Raw genomic sequence first — 21,498 nt, 5'->3', positions numbered from 1 at the left:
ATCAATTTTACCCAGCTATGAACCTTGCAAGCTAAAATAACCACTGGCTGCTGTGGATATTGCTCTATATAAATAAAACACTGATGGCCAGTGACCAGGCAGGAAGTAGGTGGGACAAGGAGAGAGGAGAATTCAGGAAGCGGAAGGCTGAGGAGGGAGACACTGCAGCCACCGCCAGGACAAGCAGCATGTAAAGACTCTGGTAAGCCACCAGCCACGTGGCAAGGTATAGATCTATAAAAATGGGTTAATTTAAGATAAAAGAACAGTTAGCAAGAAGCCTGTCACGGCCATACAGTTTATAAGTGATATAAGCGTCTGAGTGATTATTTTATAAGTGGATTGTGGGACTTCAGGGCTTGGGGAACCTGGAGAGAAGCCCTCCAGCAACAACTGGCCTGACGAGATATGGGTGCAATAGTAGCACAAATGCTATGGGAGTAACCAATCACTTTCTGATTGTATCTAAGGTGTGCTCCACAGAATGGAAACTACGTCTGACATTGTTAACTATACATGGCTAGATAGGTTAGGCTCTAAGGGAGAAGCCAACACTATTATTCTCTCTATATATAGACATAATATTAAAATGACTCCTAGTTACTTTTGCTATCCACAGATCATAGCATCCATTAACCATCATCAGAGAAGCTTCTTCTAGTTGATGGTGATTAATAGAGATAAGCGACTGTCCCTAAAGGAGATGTACATATTACACCCCTAACCCCAAGACTTGGGGAGATTTGAGGCAGAGAGGGTAGAAATGTTTTAAGAGCTAGAAGTGGTGGATAACTTTAAAGAAAGTGTTTTCTATATACAACAGGGCAGTTGCATATATAAACTCATACAGATTGTAACAGCAAGCATAAGACTTGTGCAAGCCCAAGCCAGAAAAAAAAAATCCCAGCATGGGGGTTAGGGTGGGCATGAAGTCCCATTGATAGCTGAGGAGCTACTGACATTTGATAGCTACTGAGAGATACAGAGTCCATTTTCTTTAATGGTGTGACTTGGAAGGGCATGACCCACTCACAAGTATAGTTAGCCAACACAAACTGGATCCAATGGAGGTTTTTTTTTTTTTTTTTTTTTTTTTTTTTTTTTTTTTTTTTTTTTTTTTGAAGATACAAAAGTTAAACAGGTAGCAAAGTGAAGATGGAGAGAATGGATCTGGGTTGAGTTGGGGGGCAGGGTCAATATGATCAAAATGTAGTTGGAAGTTTTCCTGTGTCCCACCCAGTCCACAGCTGCTCAGACCCATGTAAACACACAGGCTTATATTAATTATGAACTGCTTGGCCATTAGCTCAGGCTTATTATTGACTAGCTCTTACACTTAAATTAACCCATAATTCTTATCTATGTTTAGCCACATGGCTTGGTACCTTTTCTCAGTTTTGCCTTCATATCTTGCTTCCTCTGTGTCTGACTGGAGACTCCTGACTAAGCCTTCCTCTTCCCAGAATTCTCCTCATCTGCTTATCCTGCCTATATTTCCAGCCTGGCTACTGGCCAATCAGCATTTTATTTATCAACCAATCAGAGCAACACACATTCACAGCATACAGAACATTCCACCACATCAAAATACTTGAATTTTTAAAATTCTAGAGCATACTTTAGGTCTTGCTTCCTTGAGCTGAGAAATGTAGGAAATTTCCAAATTATGACAGGTTTTCAAGGTTCTAACCTATTCATAGCTATCTCTTTTCAACAGAATAATAGAATTCTCAATGTATCAAGATACTGACTCTTTTAAAGAAAGACTTTAAGGTCATTAAGATATGCAGGCAGAAAAAAAACCCAATATATACATGTTAGAATTTTCCAGATATACAATAATATGAATTTTAAACAAGTATAGAACCTAAGCCATATGCACCTCATTTCAAGTTCATTTTGCATATGTGAAAAGAAACAGTCTTATGAATTAAGGTAGCAAATAGAAGTATCTTCTGGTTATGGAAGCATCCATAGGTTATATATGTATAGTATAACCATAAAGCAACACATTTACCTTGAGGAGTCACATAAAAAAACCTACATAGTCAATGCACACAGAACAAAACATTTGAATTGTTTGTTCTCAAGATGGTATTGAACCTGATCCATTACTCCCATTGGGCATGAGGGGAAGACCAACTCTGACTTCTGCATTCACAAAAACAAGGCTTTGCCACAGAGAAAAGAGCAGTGATGTCTGCACAGAGGCAACAGCTGGGATGGAGTTCCTGTGACTCATGGACTGAGAATTTCTCTGCTAATTTCCAAGGTGGTTTGGCCATACTTTGTCAATTGACCCAACTTAGCAGCCTTTTGTTGATGGTATGGTATCATGTGGCCTTATTCAGTAATAGAAACAGCATGTTGAAATTTCCCCAACACTTCCCGCATGCATTTCCCCTGGCTTTCTAGTAAAGAAGAAAGTTCCCTCCAAAAATTCCACACTTATTTTTCTTTCAAATTTTAAAACTGAATTCAGGAAATTAAAATAGCAAATATGTAAAAGCATTGTATTTTCATGTTCACTAACCCTGATCAATAAAACGCTTCCCAGTTCTACCAAAAATATGGAGGAAGGTACAGAATCTGCAAAGGTTTCTAAGTAAGTGCTGGGTCTCCTGGGTATCCCAAAGAGCCAATTGGTGCCAAGCAGTCAGATGATGACATTTACTGTGCCCCAGTTTGCCTCTCTGTAAAGGAATGGAAAATATAGTACAACGAACAACAACAAATTTCAAGTTTCCAAGTTGCCATCCTCATGAGACCAGGAATATAATTCTCACCAGCCTGTCAGGGCTGACCACAAATCTGAGCTGGGGAACTACATAAGTCTTTCACGTCCACCTTGTGGTCAGTTAATATCTACCAAAGACACCTGTGCTGTAAGCCTTGCATGACCACACTGGGGTCAGTTAACATCTACCAAGGACACCTGTTCTGCAAGCTTGCACAAACAGACTGTGGTCATTTAACATCTACCAAAGACACCTGTGCTGTAAGCCTTGCACATACACACTGTGGTCAGTTAGCATGTACCAAGGACACTTGTGTTCCAGAAGAGATAGAGAGGTTTGCCTTCAAAATATTTCAAAAGTAGGAATGACAATGAATGATTGACAAGTATGAAATGGTCTTAGAAGGTGACATAAAGGCTACAGGGCAACTCCATCTACACTGGGGATGGAACCACCATTGGAAGCTGGACCATAGACCCCGTTGTGTTGTCTATGGTCAGTCAGCGACTGAGTGGCAATGGGAGCCACAGTGAGAGTGCCATCAAGAAGGTTCCTGAGTCCCTGATGTGCAGGTAGGAAAGCCTCCTACCTTTCTGGAAGAAGTCCTCCAGCTTGTCCTTGAAAGGCTGCAGATACTCCTTTGGGGACTCCTTGCACACCAACTTCATCTGTTGCTCACTTGCTGCAAAGAGAAGTATAGATTAGACTTAGTCAAAAATACTTGCTGAGATCCTGCTGGGGCACAGTGTTCTGCTATCAATTGTACAGACTGCATGTCAATCACAGTTTAACCAAACTCCATGGGGAAAATAGCACATTCTTTACCTCTCATTGGGAACAGGGATATGCACAACATTCAATTTTCCTTTTAGCCATTCACAAAATGATCTACGACCTGAACCAGGTAAAGTATTCTGCTTTTTGTTCCTCATAGTAGAGTAGAGAAAGTACTTAAGGAGTGATTCCAGGGAAGAAAGGTCACAAGCCCTCTTCAGATTCATAGACTGAAAGTTTCCACAAATCCAATTGCCTGGAATTATCAAGTTAAAGAATCCTCATGACCATGGATACTCCAGTCCAGTTTAGGAAGTACTGTATCTGCTCTTCATACCTCTCACTTAAAACAAACAAAGGTCATTTTCAAGATGAAAGTTATGAGAGTCAGCTTAAGTCCTGCCACAGTAAACAGAACAGAAAATGCTGGACCCTGACTGGAAATTGCTAGTTCATCTCTCCTCACCAAAACTGCAAGCTCAGAGTAGAAAATCATTAACAGCCGAGCTTACCTAGTGACCCGCAAATGTGGGGCACTTGCAAAGCTTTAAAATAAGCAGGATACAAAATGTAGAAATAAATGTGCATGGAGGCTTTGTTGGAGAAATAGACAAATAGAAGTAGCATGTAATGGGTAAGACTGAACCCCTCTCCCTGATTGCTTAACCAATGAGGAAAAGGAGGGAGGAACCTGAGTTCAGGGTGATAAATACTATTCTCAGAAAGCAATAGGATGCTCGCCATTTTGCTGGGTTGGAGTCCTCAAGATCATAAAATAATCTGCGTCACTTTTCACTCTTCTGAGTCTCCAGTATTCATTATGGAGTGAGGGTCCTTTGTCCTCACACCACTCACCTAACGCTTCACTAACCCATGAAATAATTTCACTTGATTTGCTTCAGACAGGACATCCAGAATTTATAACAAATCACTATTTTGATAATCAGGTTGCCTTGAACCAGAATGCTCTGATTTGGTTACATATAAACCATAATAATCAAGGGTTTGCTGTCTCCAGGAGCGGTTAACTCAGGCAAAAGATGTCTGCTATGTTTTCAATATGCTTTTGGCCAGTGGATTTGCCTATTGGGCATGGCTAGAAACTACTGAGAGACCCTGTCTAAGATGCCAACTTAAACCTTGGATTTTTATCATAAGCAAATCATGCTCCCTAGTTAAAATAAAAATGAGAAACACTTAGCTGTGTAGTGTGCACCTGAAATCCAAGAGCATGGGAGGCAGAGGCAGGTGGAACTTGTGTGTAGGGGTAGACTAAGCTACATAGAGTGCTCCAGTCTGGCCTGGAACCATATGAAACCCTGTCTCAAGAGGTGTGTGTGTGTGTGTGTGTGTGTGTGTGTGTGTGTGTGTGTGTGTGTAGAGAGAGAGAGAGAGAGAGAGAGAGAGAGAGAGAGAGAGAGAGAGAGAGAGAACATATACTTTATATCTTGGAAGAATCTATAACAAGAAGACAAAGCAAATTGAAAGTAAGCGATTGGGGAAGAACCTTTATTTACATCAGAGACATTCTAAACAGCCATTTGGTGTTTGTTTGCTTGTTTATTTGTTTATTTTAATAAGCAAACACCTCAGTATTCTCTGCAAGTAGTCACCTGACACCTTTTCTTTTGGGATAGACTTGCCTGGAACTCAGGTTGAGTCTCTCAAGAGCTAATACTGTAGGAGGGAGGCACCACACTTGGCTTGACACTTTTCACTTGCAGTATGGGCACTCAGATTTCTAGACTTGTCAACTATGCTGGGAAACTAGCAGGTGGTGCTAGGGGTGGAAGCATGATTTGAAGCCATCTTGTGTTGTTTTCTAAGTGCATTTCCAGGGTTCCACGCCTTCATTGTAGGATAGGGTTACTAGATCACAGTAGAGGAGTATCCTGAGATTCAGGCTTCTACCAACATTGCTGCTTTTGAAGAATTTTGGCTAGAGCTTAAATAGATTATCTACTGCTCTTTCGACAACTATCCCAGAGATAGCTGGGAAACTGGTGCCCACTGGTATGCAGACATTTACTGTTTCCTTCCTTCTTTCTTTCCTTCCTTCCTTTCTTCCTTCCTTCCTTTCTCTCTCTCTCTCTCTCTCTCTCTCTCTCTCTCTCTATTTCTTTCTTTCTTTTTTTTAACAACCAAGGTGAAAAATACAAATCCTACCTTGGAAGATACAGAAAACAGTTTAATTAAAGTCAGCCAAACTATTTCAAACATTTGTTTCTAGGACCAGTGAGATGGTTTAGTGGCACTTGCCCCCGAGCCTGTTGCCCTGAGTTTGATACCTGTGCTCATATGGTAGAAAGACAGAATCAACTCCTGAAAGTTGTTCTTTGCCCTCTGCCTGTGCTCACAGAGCAAATAAACACATAAGATGTAAAAACAAACAAACAAACATACGTATTTGAACATCTTTAGTTTTCTTTGAAAGCAGTTTTGCTCTTCTCTCTAAAAAGTACTCTATAACTTCTCTATCATCAAATTTCTCTTTTCTGTTTTCCAAGTAGACAAACAATAGGGCAATAACAAACACACCTCCTGATGTTACTATTCTCTTGCTGAAACAGTGAAAGTGCTTTGAAGTGCTTTGAGCTTGAGTGATGAGAGAAGACAAAGAGAAAAAAGAAGAGGGGGTTGTAGACAGAACTGGAACACACTTTACAAGGTAGAATAAACAGATCTGGATTATGGAATCAGGGTAGGGCTAAAGGATGAGAAAGCCATAATGGGTGATCCCAAGTCCATCTAAAAGGGATTAGTGTATTTAAAAAAAAAATCATTTGTGTGTGCATTTTCAATGTGTGTATGCATGTTCAATGTGTGTGTTTATGTGTATGTGCATGCATGTTGAGGCCAGAGGTTGACACTGATTATCTTTTCTCCACTCTTCATCTTATTTTTGGAGACAGGGTCTCTCACTGAACCAATGGCTTGCCAGCGCCCCTGGTATATGTCTGTTTTTCTGAACATTGGAAATACAGGCCTGTGGTGATATTTTATCTGTGTCTCCCAATAAAGTTTATCTGAGGATCAGAGGGAAAAGCCAGCTACTATAGTAAACATGGAAGTCAGGCAATGGTAGCACACACCTTTAATCCTATCCCTTGGGAGGCAGGGATCTGTCTGGATCTCTGTGAGTTCAAGGCCACACTAGAAACAGAGCCAGGCATGGTGACACACACCTTAAATTCTAACACGAGTTAACCATAAAGGTCTGGAGGTCTGTACAGACAGTCAGGAAGTGACAGAGCTGGGCAGGAAGTGATGTAGCTGGGTGGAGAGAGGAAATGAGTTGGCAGAACAGAAAGGCATATAAGTTGGGTATACCAGAAGCAGGTCTCTTTGGAAGCTGTGGAGTTGGTGAGGTGAGGTTATTCCTCTGATCTCTCAGATTTTAACCCTGATATCTGGCTCTGGGTTTTTTTTTTTATTAATACTACCATTTAACACTTCATTCTACACAGGCCAGTACTGTCATGCCTGGCTTTTAAATGGGTGCTAGTGAGCTGAGCTTAGGTCCTCATGTATCTGGCAAGCACTTCACTGGCTGTGTCACCTCCCCAGATCCCAACTTCGTGAACTTTAATGGCCCTAGCACTGCCCATCATCTCACTCATCCCACGAGGCATAAGCGTGGTAAGCAAAGATGGTCATACTAACTGGGCATTTCTAGAGGAGATCAATGCACAGGCAATTGGTCAAATAAACTTTGAATGATCTCTGCTCTGAGCACCATTTGACAATGGACTTTCAGGGAGGCATACTTTTCTCCCGATACGCAGTTAGGACTCTTGAGCATACATGAAGCCATGTGGTTTCTCACAGCATAAACTCCTAGTTCTTTAAATCCAAAAAACCTTCAGTGACATTTAAGTTCTAGTAGCAAATTTTAGAACCATTTTTTATGAGCACAAATAATATGTCATGCCATCAATTTATAAAATGAGATATAACTGAAAGCATGGGGTTGATTCCTTGAAGGTTATTTCTTCTAATCAAAGTATAGCTTAAGGAAGAGCTTGTGTCCATAGTCACCAAAGCGTGGCCTCTACTTCTCCTAAATTGAAAAGATTGGTTATTGCAGCTCTTCTTTTGTCCTGGAAGCAGTGACAGATGGGATGCCCATAAAACTGTTCAAACTTTATGAGCCATGTCCCAGAGCTGGAAAAACTATGTGCCTGGACCAAGACTTCCCTGGGCTCAGGTGTGCTGTGGCTTTTTGTCTTATGGAAAATGAGGATGCCCTTCCTTTCTGTAGGGCATGAGATAAGGCATACAAGTAGTTTGTAGAATGTGTAGCATTGGCCAGCAACTTTGAAAAATACTATTTGTTATTATGAGGCTCTAGCAAACTTGGTCAGGAAACATTTCCCAGTGGGAAGATTACAGTGTGACAGCTGGAGACTAAATGCTGAAGAAGCTGCATGCTCAGTTTACAGGGGAATGGCACAGCTCAGATCTCCAGTTTAGAAGATGGGAGCAATGCCTCTCATTCCTTTGCTGAGATCCTACCACCTATTGTGAGAATCCACTGAAGACTCCCTCCCAGCTCCCCAAAAAGGTGAGCTAGCTTGTGAAATCATCCCCCACATCTCTGAGCCTCCTGGTTTTGAAATTAGAAAGTAAAACCAGTACAAATGACAGCAGTCCCCTGGGTCTGCTCGGAGGACGTCTCTGCACCCCCACAGGCTGGGGCTCCCATGTGGCCTGCTAGAATTAAACCTCTCCCCGGGATCAAAGGAGAAGGCTGCCCTCCAACTGCCCTTGCACAGTTACATGTTCCGGTGGCCAGCAGCTCACACTCCAATTTATTAACTTGGCTTACCCGAGACGCTTTCTAACAGACAAACGGGAGACCTAAGACTAATTAATGATGACACTGGAGACTGGAGGCACACAAAGAAGAGAGGTCATGGACAAATTCGTAAATGCCACTCATTGTCCAACCAGAAGACTACTATACAATCTTGCCAGACCACCAAAGTTGCCTTAAACACAGTCTGTGCCAGGACCTCCAACATTAAAACCAACCAAGTCTGTCTTTTTTTTTTTCTCTGTAAAACTTTCAACTATAAAAAACATTAGTTTCTAAAGTTGACTACTAATAAGTGGTTATTGTTACAGGAAAATGTAAACTGATACATGATGGAATAATAGAGAACAACTAAAATCAAACTCCCATTTAAGTCTTGTACTTGTGACTTCTTGCAGTGAAGAAAAGTATGTTTTTGAATGTTTTAAGATTTCAAATGTCAAACTTCTAAAGTCAGATTGGTTATTAACTATTTTTGGCTTGTGACTCCTAAAAATGAAGTTCATTGAGGCATGTTAAAAAGCAAAGATAGGTCAGAAGGACATAGAAGCAACTCTGATATAATTGGTCAAAAAGCATATGTATTTTTGTATCAAAGTACATGGGAAATTATTATTAATTATTTTGAGACTGCTATATGGACTTGGTTAAGTCATAATACATTGTGTGTGTGTGTGTGTGTGTGTGTGTGTGTGTGTGTGTGTGTGTGTGTGTGTGTTTAACTGGGGTTTGTATCCAGGATGTGGCAAAGCCACAATACATTTTACTTAGGATTTATGCTTTCTGAATTTGGAATTGTCTTCTCTCTGCTTACCTAATTCCCAATTAGGAACTCCCATGGTTCCATGGTTCTGTATCAGCTCTACTCATTCTTAAGTTTTATAAGATTGGTCTTTTCTATAGGCTTCATGCTTGAAGGACCAGCATTAAGGATTGTCATAACAACATATCAAATTATTTGCTTATAGCACATTTTCATGTTGTTTAGGTGAGAGAGAAAAATTGGACTCAGGCTGAAAAGAGCCTATGATGCTTGTTGAAGAAGTTCATTACAAAGGAATTCATTGAATAAATACATCAACTTAACAGATGCCTATGATGTGCATAAAATTGGACTAGGCATTGGGGAGATATCAGTGACCAAGCTAGACTAATCTCTTTCCCTTGGACACTGTAGAGAGTGGCCACTGATGCTTCTTATATAGATAGCACATAATGATTGCTGTACCTAGTAATTAGAACTGCATGCAAACATATGGCTTCTCCTCTCCTGTGACACATCTTTACCCTCAACATTTTAGTAACAGGAAGCAAAATATTCTTGCCCAGTGCTTTTCACACATCAAGTAATACATGCATATGTGGGTTTTCTTTAAAAATGAGCATTTTTTAGCTTTATTCTCCAAAACATACTTTTGTTAAAATAAACTTTAAGTGAAAGTGTATTTAGAAATCAAAATCTGCCTAACAGCTTAACCTACATACTTTATAATGATGCTAGCTTTGACCTGAACACTATTCCCAATATAATATGCTCAAATAAAAACAGTGTATCTTACTTTGGATAGCAGCAACACAGAGACTTCTACCGAGAGTAGAAAGCCGATTTTAAATTAATAAACTATTATTTTCATGTGCTCGTTAAAAGCTGGCATAGATGAGATGGTCCTGCTTTGTGGGTCTTCCATATCGTCTTTCATATCTTCTCTCCCTCCCTCCCTCCCTCCCTCCCTCCCTCCCTCCCTCCCTCCCTCCCTCCCTCCTGTCTTTCCTTTCTTCTGCAGGGCTAGGGATGGGACCCAGAGCCTTAAACCTATTAGAGGGAAGGTCTAGCACTAAGCTACATCCCTAGCATTTACATATATATATATATATATATATATATATATATATATATATATACATATGAATGCATTGTGAGTTTATATATATATATATATAGTAAACATTTAAAGGCTATATAGAAAAGGCAATGTAAAGAGATATTTTTAACTTGATTTAAAATGAAACCCAAATAATGCAACTCCTAAAATACAGCATGCATTTCTTGTGTAGTAAACATTTCAGAGACCATCTGTAAGAGGTGGCCCCTCCTGCATCACATGTCTTGCCCACAATTTCACCTCCTGGTGATTCTTGGATTCACTGATATCTATTAAATTGTTTGTATCTACTGAACTGTTCTTCCTGTGCTCACTGTCCCTATACTGAAGGCTGTGTAACACCTGACAATTCCAGCCTCCTTTTTACATCCACAATGGGTTCCCTAGAGTTTGTCTCTAGTTTCTCAAACAGCCCACATGGGCCTAAAGGGGCTGGCTCCTGATTGCTCCCTCTCAGATTCATGACACCCCTCTTCTTTAATTATTGTTATACATGTGTGTGTATAGATATAGACAGATGAAACATCTCTAATGGATCAAAACTCTCCAATGAGTTCTTGGCAGCAAGGACTCTGACTTCTTCAGATACAAGTCTGGATATGTGTTATTTGAATACTCTAGATTCAAGTAATTAGATGTTATCTTTCACAGGAGAGGAACAGTTTGATTCATCTTAAGAAGGTGAGATGGTTATAGAAAGGCAAGGTTAAAAGGACAGAACAAGTGACTTGGAGAAGGATGGCTTCTGTGACACCTCACAACTTCACTAAAGCCTCCCGAGTGAGCTCACACTGCTTGCTGTAAGTGTGGGCAGTAAATAGAAACGGGAATGAGCTTAGAGATGGTACAGAGCAAAGATGCTTCATAAGGAGGAAGACAGGCACCAATGCACTTTTCTAATGGCCCTTTGTATCCTATAGACATGGGATGTTGTAGTAAGTAGCTTTTAAGTCACAGGATGCAAGATGTCTTAGCCTTACTTACTATGACAACACATTTGATAAATAATCATATATTCAAAACTTGTGTTGGGTATCTGCTGTATACCACTGTGCAACACCTTAGGCACAGTTATCTAACAAGACCCACATTCTTCTTCATTGCTGCGGCGCAGGAATATTGTAAGAACTCAGCTGGTTATGGCAAAGTCACTACCTGGGGGAATCAGGGAATTCCTCCAGAGGAAGCCAAATCCCAAGGAGTTTTTGGTGTTACTTGGCTTGTTATATATCAGCTGTATTCTGTTATGAAAATCATGTGTGCCTTCATAGTTTTCCCAATTGGTTTTTCCCTAAGAAGGGCTAACAATGTGGACTGATCACTCTATAGACATACACATTCCAGGTATTTGGAGAACAGCCTCAGGAAAGACTTTCTCTGGAATCAGATTATCTCTCTTAGCTACTTTCAAGGACTACAGGAAACACCACCCACCCAGGTGGGCGCCCAACTTCCAAGGACTAAAAATGATAACAGCCCACATGCAAGTCTCCTAACTTACGGTAAATTCCACAAGGAGACACCGCCTAGGAGAGGTGGACGTTAAGTAATAGCTTTACACAATTTAGCTCGGACCCTCCCTTTATATACCGGGACTTCCAGGGCACAGGACGGAGAAGAGAAAAGAGAATGGAATAACTAGACGGGTAAGAACTTGAGAGGAACAAACTGAGATGGGGAAGAACTATATTGAAGGGCTAGAAGAGAGGACTAGAGGAACGAGATGGAAGATGAGGAAGAGCCAGATGGGGAAGAACAAGATAAGGAAGAGCCAGATGAGAGAGAAGGAGACGGGAGAGGAGCTAATAGGGAAAAGAACTAGATAGATGAGAACCTAGAAGGAACAGAACTAGATGAAGGAATTAAGATAGAACCTAGAGGGGACAGTAGATAAATATAGAGAAATCAGGCAAGAAAGGAGCTAGACATGAGAGCAGAATAGAAGCTGTATATAGAGAGAACTATCACAGAATAATAAAGTATGTGAACTAAGGAGTTTCGTGTACATAGATTCATTTCTTTTCATCAAAGATTATCAGCTGGTTGTAGATTCTTCCCGGACCCTGGGAGGGGACTATTGAGGGGCTGGACCCCCTTAGTCCCTGATACTTCATGAAATGGTTTGCAACCCTGTGACAGTAAGACAAAACACAAAACAAGCCCGAAAACAAAATAGGAAATCAATACATCACATTACAGTGCGGTGTCATGAAGCACTAGGTAGGGCCTCCTTAATGCACACTGGACTGGGAAAGGTTACCCAGAAAAGACGACTTGAGAATTATGTTGAAAATGTCTGGGAAAGTGATGGAAGGGGGAGAACTGTGGATGAAAGTAAAACACGATGAAGTGGCATAGGCTATTGGAGGTAGGCTAGATGGTCTAGTCAGTCACAGAGCTCAGGGACTTCCTCGCCTTGGTTTACTACTGTTCTGGTGCCCAGATTTTAGCTTCAAGGCTTGAAGTGTCTGTAAGAGCAAGGTCTCGTCGGGTGGTGGTGGCTCACACCGTTAATCCCAGCACTTGGGAGGCAGAGGTAGGCAGATCTCTGTGAGTTCGAGGCCAGCCTAGTCTACAGAGTGAGATCCAGGAAAGGCACAAAGCTACACAGAGAAACCCTGTCTTGAAAAACCAAAGGGGGGGGGGGTTCTCTGACTCTAGCGATACAGCAGGCGATATGCTGGCATGAGTGGTTCCAGTGAAGAGACACCAGAACCAGCCTGAGTGGGGAAAGAACATCAGAAAGTGCCATAAGCATGGGTGGCTTTCAGATTTCTCTAAAGAAGAAAGGAAAGGTCTCGCTGTGAAGATATTTGACTAGACATTTTATTTAAAGTGAGGATGGGCACCATGAACAAAACTGAGAAGGGAAACCAAAAATATTACTCAGGACCTGTTAAGTTTGAAATGTTAACGAGACACTCATGTTGTATATAAAAGCCTGCATTTGAGGGCACACGACTGAGACAAAAATACACACCAGGGAGTCACCAACATAACGTTGGTATTTAAAGCCACAGCAGGAGATGAGCTGCCAAGGAGGGACTGTAGCCAGGGCAGAGAAGAGGTACAGGGCACAGCCTGGGGCATGCAGGCACTACAGGAGAGGCCAGCCATGGTGGGAATTAGAAAACGAGGAGTGCAGAATTACATGACTGGAAAGGAAATCGGTAGGCAGGTGGGGGGAAAGCACACCGCTCTGTACAGTGCTCCTGAAGGCCAGAGAAGATGAGGACAGGGAGGGACTGTTCAGACCGGCACCAGGGAAGTCACTGGAGGTTTCACAATGCTAACGGGGAAGCAGGGGCGAGGAGGAGTAGGCCAAGACAGAGAAGGGTGGGCTAGGTGGAGATTGACCTTATAGTCATGAATGTATGAAGTTAAGCCATCATATGGGTATGGAATTAAGCTAGAGAAGGAATGGCTAAAGCTTAGTAGGCCAGGGAGGGTTTTGTTTTTGTTTTTGCTTTTCTTAGGTGATGTGAAAAGTCTCCCATGGGCTCGTGTGCTTAAACTGGTGTCTTCAGCTGTGGTGCTGGTTTGGAAGGCTGTGTAACATTAGCTAGGTGGAGCCCTGCCGGAAGAGGTGGACCACTGGGAGAAGCACTTGGGGTTCTATATCTAGCCCCACTTCCTGTTCTCTCCCTGACTGCTTTGATGTAAACAGCCAGTCTTGGGAGTTCTACAGCCATACCTTCCCAGCCATGATAGACTGTATCCACCTGGAACTGTAAGCCAAAATACATCCCTCCTTGTCAGGGATTTCGTCAGATTGGGTCAGGCAGGGCTAGGAAGATGGCCCAATGGGTAAAGTATTTGCTATGCAAGCATGGAGACCTTAGTTCAGAAGGCTAGCAACTCATCTAAAAGTTGGGTGTGGTGGCGAGCGCCTGTGACTCCAGAGCTGGGGCTCAAACAGGTGGATAAAGGGGGTTCTTGGCCACTGGCCACTTAATCTATCTGAAACAACAAGCTCCAGATTCGGTGAGAGACCTCACCTCAAGACAAGGGAAAGAAATGATTGAGGAAGACAATGTGATATCAACCTCTGGCCTCTACACACACCTATAAACATGTGTGTGTGTGAACACACACACACACACACACACACACACACACACACACACACAAGAGACTGACCAGATGGGGTCCTAACTGCCTGAGATGTTTTAGGGATCCTCTTATGGAGGAAGATTCTATCAAGAGGACCTTCCATTACTCTTTCAAGAAAAACAAAACAAAACAAAACCAAAAGCACAAAATGTTCATTAAACAGAAATCATTTTGCACAGAAAGATGCTCCATTGGGCTGATTCTGATTAAGTACAGAGGGGCACAGGCCTCTAGAGAGTGGGTGCCTGTTTCCCCAGAGGAATGTTGTGTAAAAATAAACCCACCAGGAATTTCAAGCCCAGGGGAATCCCATGATTCTGATTCACTTCGCCGAGGGAGGCTGCTTGAGATCAAATGCACCTTAATGTCCCATGATTGTGAGTATTTTGCATGAAAAAATTTAAGCAGAAGTGACAAGGCTAAGTGAGGACTTGCCAGCATGCTTTAGGACGTCTGGAAAGATTTGCGAAGCCCGGCCACTGACTACCGCCTTTGCACGGTATTGTCTACTCTATTCATAGGACCCTCCTATCACACATCAGAGCTGAGTCACAATTTCCATTGTGATGATTATGTGGTTATGGATGCAGCCTTGGTCTGTGAGACATTATCGTGAAGAATATTCATTAATCACCTACCCATGACTAGCCTAAATACAGATGGATTGGGCATGATTTGATTTATAGAGTGTTAAACGATCCAGCCATTTACTAAGCTATGTTCCTTGCATGGGCCTCCATGAATACCACCATCTTTAGAAACCTTCATTTGAACTAATGACTGTAGTTCCAAAAGATCTTGTGAGATATGTAACTATATAACTTGGAAGATAAGCCATTTCACAAAGAATTCATGAATGTTTTGGCATAAATCTATTTATAAGAATAGTTTAGAGAAATAAGGATGTTTCAAGCCATGGACAGGAAAGCTGGGTCAAATAAGCCCTGCACTGGGGAGGCTGAGGCCAGATGATCATGAGTTGCAAGCTAGCCTGGGCTACAAAGAGGGTTTTAGCCCAGGCTGGGCTGTGGAATGAGACCTTGTTTTAAAACAAGTGTGTGTGTGTGTGTGTGTGTGTGTGTGTGTGGTGTGTGTGAGAGAGAGAGAGAGAGAGAGAGAGAGAGAGAGAGAGAGAGAGAGAGAGAGAGAGAGAGGAGCCATGTAAGATAGGAGCTAAGCATGAAGCTACTTAGCTTCTAAGGGGAAGGGAACTCATCCTGGAGAAGAGCAGTTAGCTTCTAGAAAGTACTATAAAGGTACCGAACACATGTACAGAAAACTGAAAAAACAAAACCTAACAGCAAAAAACTTCTCCTCGGTACCATGGCCAGAGCCAAGCCACCAACTTCCCTTGAATGCTTCTGTGTCTGGGCCTCTGCAACATAGCCCTTGTTCACTATAACATCACCGGGGTTGCCTTTAGATAGGAGCTTTTATATACTTATACTTGGCAATAAAACGTTTATAATTTCAACTAATATTTCACTTATACTTTCTTATGTTATTTTATAAAACTCACAAGCATTGTATTTTACAGTCATAAAATTTTTCCAACTGTATATACCATAGTTCACTTAGCCATTCCCCTAGAGCTGGGCAATAAAAGCCTTTCTACAGCAAGCAGCCCTACAGAGAGTCAGGGATTGAGTCACGGCTTTCTCCACACAAACTTATTCTGAGTTCAGGATGGCTTCTTTAGGCTGCAGCAGGCTGAGTTGTGTGTGAGATTGGCAAATGTTTTTCAGAATTCTTAAAACATAGTAGCCAAACCACTTTTGGTACAGCCAAAACTTACTCGACCCCGAGAGAGATGAAGAGGAGAAACTTTCAAAGCTGTGTTTCCTGTGCCACTTTGCAGAGGTGACTGGGTACCACAGGCTAGAACTGTATCTGAACATGAACGTGAAGTGATTGCTCTCTAGTGGGGATAATGGCAAGAAAGAACTTAGTCAATGACACAATAACGATATTTAAAAGTTGACCAAAAAGCATAAGTTTTGAGGTCTGTTCAGTTAACCAGCCTCTTTTGCAGAAGGGCATCCTAATGTCATGTTTAATTTAAATGTTAATCATCCTGTTGTTAAAACTAACATACACATTTACATCAAACGCTATGATTTCTCAATTATACATTTTTATAATTATAAACACATAAATTTAAGATCTTCAGATTGGCCAATCAACAAATATCAAATGATGATTTGGATGTATGACAATTTGAACCATTTGTGGAAGAGAAACAGAGCCTGCAGTTTGGTGCAGCCCACTGGAATTACTTCAAGTATGTACGTATCATTAGTGGAAGTTCATGAGTAAGAATCACGAGGCTGCTGGCCGGTAGAATCGCCAAAGATGGAGCCAAGCTCTCACTTCCACAGAAATTCTGCAGGAGTGAGAGCCACACAAGGAACTCACTGTTCAGTTAATAAAGTAAAAAAAAAATCCTACTTTATGTCAGTTGTTACTCCAGAGAAGTGACAGACTCTCACAGACACAGAAATCTTGAAGGCCACAGGCCTCCTTCTTTCACAGAGATCAGCAGGAGGATGGATGAGGCAGCAGCACTATCTTGAGATGTTCGCTCCCTACAGCACAACAGCTGGCTACAGAGAAGCAGCCAGTGATGAACACACCCAAGCTTATTAGCAAAATGCAACCTGTTTTCACATTCCTCAGCTGTGATGGCCGCAAGTCTTCCATGGTTTTTCTGACCTCAGAGCCAGTGTCTCTACCTCAGACCTTTGTAGGGACTTAATATTAACTGTAGTTTTCTACTCTGGGAAGCATTTACTCCTAAATAGATCATAAAGGAAATAAAAGTCAAGAGACTGAAAGGCATAGAAGACAAGAGAGACGGGGATGTGTGGAAAGTTACTTTAAAAAATACACTTCGTAAGCTTGGTGGTTGGATTTTGGTATCTACACTTGGCCACAGGAATCGCTGGCGAAACTCAAGGCTGGCATCTACTGCTAATCAGTGTGCCACTGTCGTCAGATTTAATGCAATATTTGGCTCAGGCATTTTTAAAAATCCCCTATTCCAGCTAAAATATTTACACAGTCCTATGTGTCTCACTTAATGCTTGTTAAGCAATCGTCTTTTAAAACTCCACAGACACTTGTAAATCTGTCAGGAGAATTGTGGTCTATAAACAAGGCTTCACATAAAGAGGGACACATTGTCAATTCGCCGGGAGTCAGGATTTCTCTGGATATGTTTGAAAATAAAGTTGAAGATCAGAAATAGTTTAGAGTGGGTAATAGAGTGGCCGACAGTCTCCCTTGTTGGACACTGTTAGTTGTATTAACGGGAAGCTTCCAGACACTGACCTCAGCTATTTAAAGCAAAGTTCTCCTGTAAACCTGTCATGGATCCTACCTTGCTCTTGAGTTATGGCAAAAGGAGAATTGCAGGTCCAACAGCCCTTAGCAGTCTGAATCCTCGTGTCTGTCCACTTAGAGGAGATGAGCTGGTGAAACCTTTAAGTGGAGGCTATTATGTGGTTATATGTGATTTGTGTGGTGTGTGTTGGGGAGAATGAAGGGCTGTGAGACAGCTGACTTGAAGATTAAGCAAGATTCTCTGAGAAAGGGTAGGTATTATAATAATGTCTGAAATGCTTGCTGAATTCACTGATATCAGCCCTTATGCTAATGAGCTGAAGAAGTAATTTTTAAAGCAAAGGAGGCCCATCCAAGCTTTCTTCTGCTGGCTAGGGGAGTCCCAGGAGTTTGTCTGATGACCAGGTACTTGTGATACTACTGAGCAAGCTGCTCAATTATTTATTCCTAGTGGCTAGCTAGCTGCCTTACTTTTGCTGTTCCATCCAAGAACTCGCCACTGTGGACTGTGACTTACAATTACTTTTTATAATGGATTTAAAGATGAAAAGTAATTTTAAAACACGTATCATCAGTTTGAAAACTTATTCTAAGCTTAAATTATTCCATTTTGCATGGGGATCCCAAGCCAAGGGGAAACATGGCCTTGGACTGTAAAACATAACGACTCCACAATACAGTATCAGTTATAAGAGGAGGCAGCAGTATTTGCTGATGCTCTCTATGTGGTCATAATTGTGAAGGGTTTTGCACATGCATTTGTGAAGCTGCAGAACAGAAGAGAGAGCATATGGCCTGTATCTTCACATCCCAGTCAGATCTGGAAGTTAAAGCATTGTCCTTAGAAGCAATCTGATCCTGTTCCCAGCAGGAGAAAAATCTGAAAAGCAAGTAAAGGTAAACTTCTTCCATAGAAGTGGGAATAATACTCATTTTTAAAATGTGTTTCTAAATGGCTTGATATTTCAGTAAGTTTATTTAAAATCAGCAGTTAGCTCAGTGCTTAGAATAAATATTTGCTGAAAAAATAAACATGTTGAAAAGGTCAAACAAGGTCCTTCTTCTATTCTGCAGATTTTTTTTTCTTTATACCGAGGGATTTGATGATTTTTTTAACAGCCATCTAAATGATCCAGAAAAGTAATTTAAAAACACAAATTGCCAGGTTTAGTGTGGTATCCACTACCCCAGATTTTCCTTGGTTGTTTACTCTTTATGTTACAGAGCAGAGAGGGTTGGTGGTCCTATCCTGTGTGATCATCCACTCTAATGTAGACCTATATATCTTTGTCTAATTCCTTCACATGATTGTGAGTTCTTAACCTTTAGAGTTAAAATCAAATCTCCCTTATATTTATGGCCCATAGTGTCAAAGACTCTAGCAGGCTTTATATATTATATTTTATCCTTCTCACAAGAACTCCTAGAGCTTGGTTCTATCATGTTCTCCATTTTTTTTTTTTTTTTTCAGGAGAGGATGAGAAAAGTCATGTAGATCATCAGTAGCTGAGACAGAATCTGAACCCAGGGTATCAGATTACCATTGTGCTGTCCTGCTCTCACTATAATGTCTCTGGGGAAAGTGGGCTACTTGTGCAAGTGCCTCAGGGACTCTAAAGGCACTAGGGAGACATTAGCCAAACCTCCAAGTGTCATCATGGGGATCCTTTTATTTTAAATAGAAAAAATAGGAAACTGAAGGCCTAGCAAGAAGCATAGTTACTACATGGCATGACAACCATCAGAACTAGGGCTGCCAGTTACCATGTAGATCCACTGAGCTTCCCATGGATAACTAAAAGGCAGAGCCACAGCCCAGGGCCTCTGTCTAGCTAAAACCAAGAAACCTGGGGGTGAATCTAGGAATAAAGACACTGGCTAATACTCCACTCCATTTGCTCTGAATAAAGAGGTCTCATCCTAACTGTTCATTTGGTTTTCTGACACAATGAGATTTCACTTGTGCCGTGTGACTCTTCCACACAGTTCAAGATACACAATTTACTTGGGTGGGAAAATATTTTGGTATTCACAAAACCACCCACAGATCTTCTTCTATTTAGAAAATATTTGGACCTACTACAAGTTTCTGGTGCTGTCACTTGAGCACTAGCTTGGCAACTGAGACTCAAGTGTCAGGCCTGGCTGGATGATCCTGGTCTTACTGCTTCCTGTCCCAGATTTTGGTCTACTTCTATGGAAGAACGGCTAAGCCATTATACCACTGTGACTTTATGAACACCTCTTTCCTCTTATTTTACCAAACTTGCCAAGTGAATGACACTTTTCCAGTCCTCCACTCCCTAATTCCTGCTCAAGTTAAAAGCTTGCAGTTCATGGGCTGCTTTCTGGTTTCCTTGTCTACCTATCACTAAGTTTATCACTATCAAGAGGAGCTGCATTCTTTCCAAACTTGTTTGTGCCAGTTGCTCTTTTTACTACATTTACATAATTTGGTTATTTGGATTACTCTAGATGTATGGCTGTGTAAAAGTTCTGCTTGTGTACATTTAAATGAAATAGATGAAATGCTATTGATAAATATAGGTATAGGAGATCAATGGAGAATAGGGAGTCATAGCAGCATAGTGCAGTGATCCCAGGACAGGAAGAGGGTGCAGATGGAAAATGTAGTGAGTTCCATAGCAACACTGAAGTCTGGTAATACAAATGTATCAATGCTGGTTTCTTAGTTTTGGTAAACACATCACAGCAATACAAGGTGATAAGACTGGGGAGGATGGGTGAGGGTTCTATGAGAACTACCTCATAACATCATTGTGACTTTTCTAATCAATTAAAATTATTCCAAAAATAAAAAAATATAAAGTCACGAGCAAGACAAGTTTTAAAGATTGAGGACAACTCTCGACCTTGAGAAGGTTTTCTGTGGCATCTGTGAGTCATCACTTTACTTTAAATGCAAAAATCTGCAATGAATGTAGACTATGTCAGGAAACCCTGGAGGGCTACAATGATCCACAGCTAAGGAAAGGCCTCATTATCAGAATACTGGTAAGTGATGTTCTTTTAACTTGGTAAAGACTAAAGAGTGAGGGATACAAGTATCATATTCTATGATTATTCACTTTGGCCATGTTTTTTCCTTATTGACTAACTACACTGGATATGAATTCCATGGCTAGGTATTATCAAAGCCAGAATACTTGAAGCATGGATTAATTCAAGAATGGACCTTTGAGAGCTATTTATAAAGAGAATACCTGAGATCTGAGCCTAATATAATTTTACAGTTGGCTTTTACATCCTGTAAGTGTTTAGAATCCCTGGGGTTTTCAGTTATTACAAGTCACTTAAGTCTAGAGATGAACTCAACAACCCACTGAATAAGAGTTTTGTAGAGTACTCTAAGACAACACGACAACAGCAAACTTATAATCTCAGAGTTGAAATGTACCTTCAAAATTATCTAGCAAATTCTATTGATACCTGTTTGCCTTTCTACAGTTATAGATCTCTCTGATCCATTATTCTTCCTTTTGAATAGCTTTAAAGTCTGTTTCCTGAAAGTGTTAACCTATTGATGCTTGTTGATATCTCTGGCCACAAGGAATTAATCTAATTTCTGTCCAAGAGCAAAGTTAGCAATTGTCTTAACTTTTATTAGTGTGACAAAATCCATGGCCAAAAGTAGCTCAGGGATGAAAAGACTGAACTCATCTTACAATTCCAGGTAACAGTCAATTATTGAGGGAAGTCAAGGCAGAAACCTGGAGGCAGAAACTGAAGCAGAGGCCATGGAGAGACACTGCTTACTGGCTTGCTCCCCATGGCTTGTTTAGCCTGTTTTCTTATACAACTCAAGACCACC

At 41.2% G+C, this 21,498-nt stretch overlaps 1 protein-coding gene across 1 annotated transcript in view; it reads right to left on the bottom strand.

Annotated features, from left to right (window-relative positions):
* The window catches only part of LOC114697497 (formin-1), a 270,035-nt gene that overhangs the window by 78,408 nt on the left and 170,129 nt on the right, over positions 1–21,498 (bottom strand). The window contains exon 13 of the mRNA XM_028875752.2: positions 3,328–3,420. Coding sequence (XP_028731585.1) covers positions 3,328–3,420 — 93 coding nt within the window. The remainder of the gene's footprint in view (positions 1–3,327; positions 3,421–21,498) is intronic.

The sequence above is a fragment of the Peromyscus leucopus genome, chromosome 4 (assembly GCF_004664715.2).
Source record: "Peromyscus leucopus breed LL Stock chromosome 4, UCI_PerLeu_2.1, whole genome shotgun sequence".
Lineage (NCBI taxonomy): Eukaryota > Metazoa > Chordata > Mammalia > Rodentia > Cricetidae > Peromyscus > Peromyscus leucopus.
The sequence above is the reverse complement of the archived record's forward strand: the minus strand, read 5'-3'. Positions and strand labels throughout refer to the sequence as shown.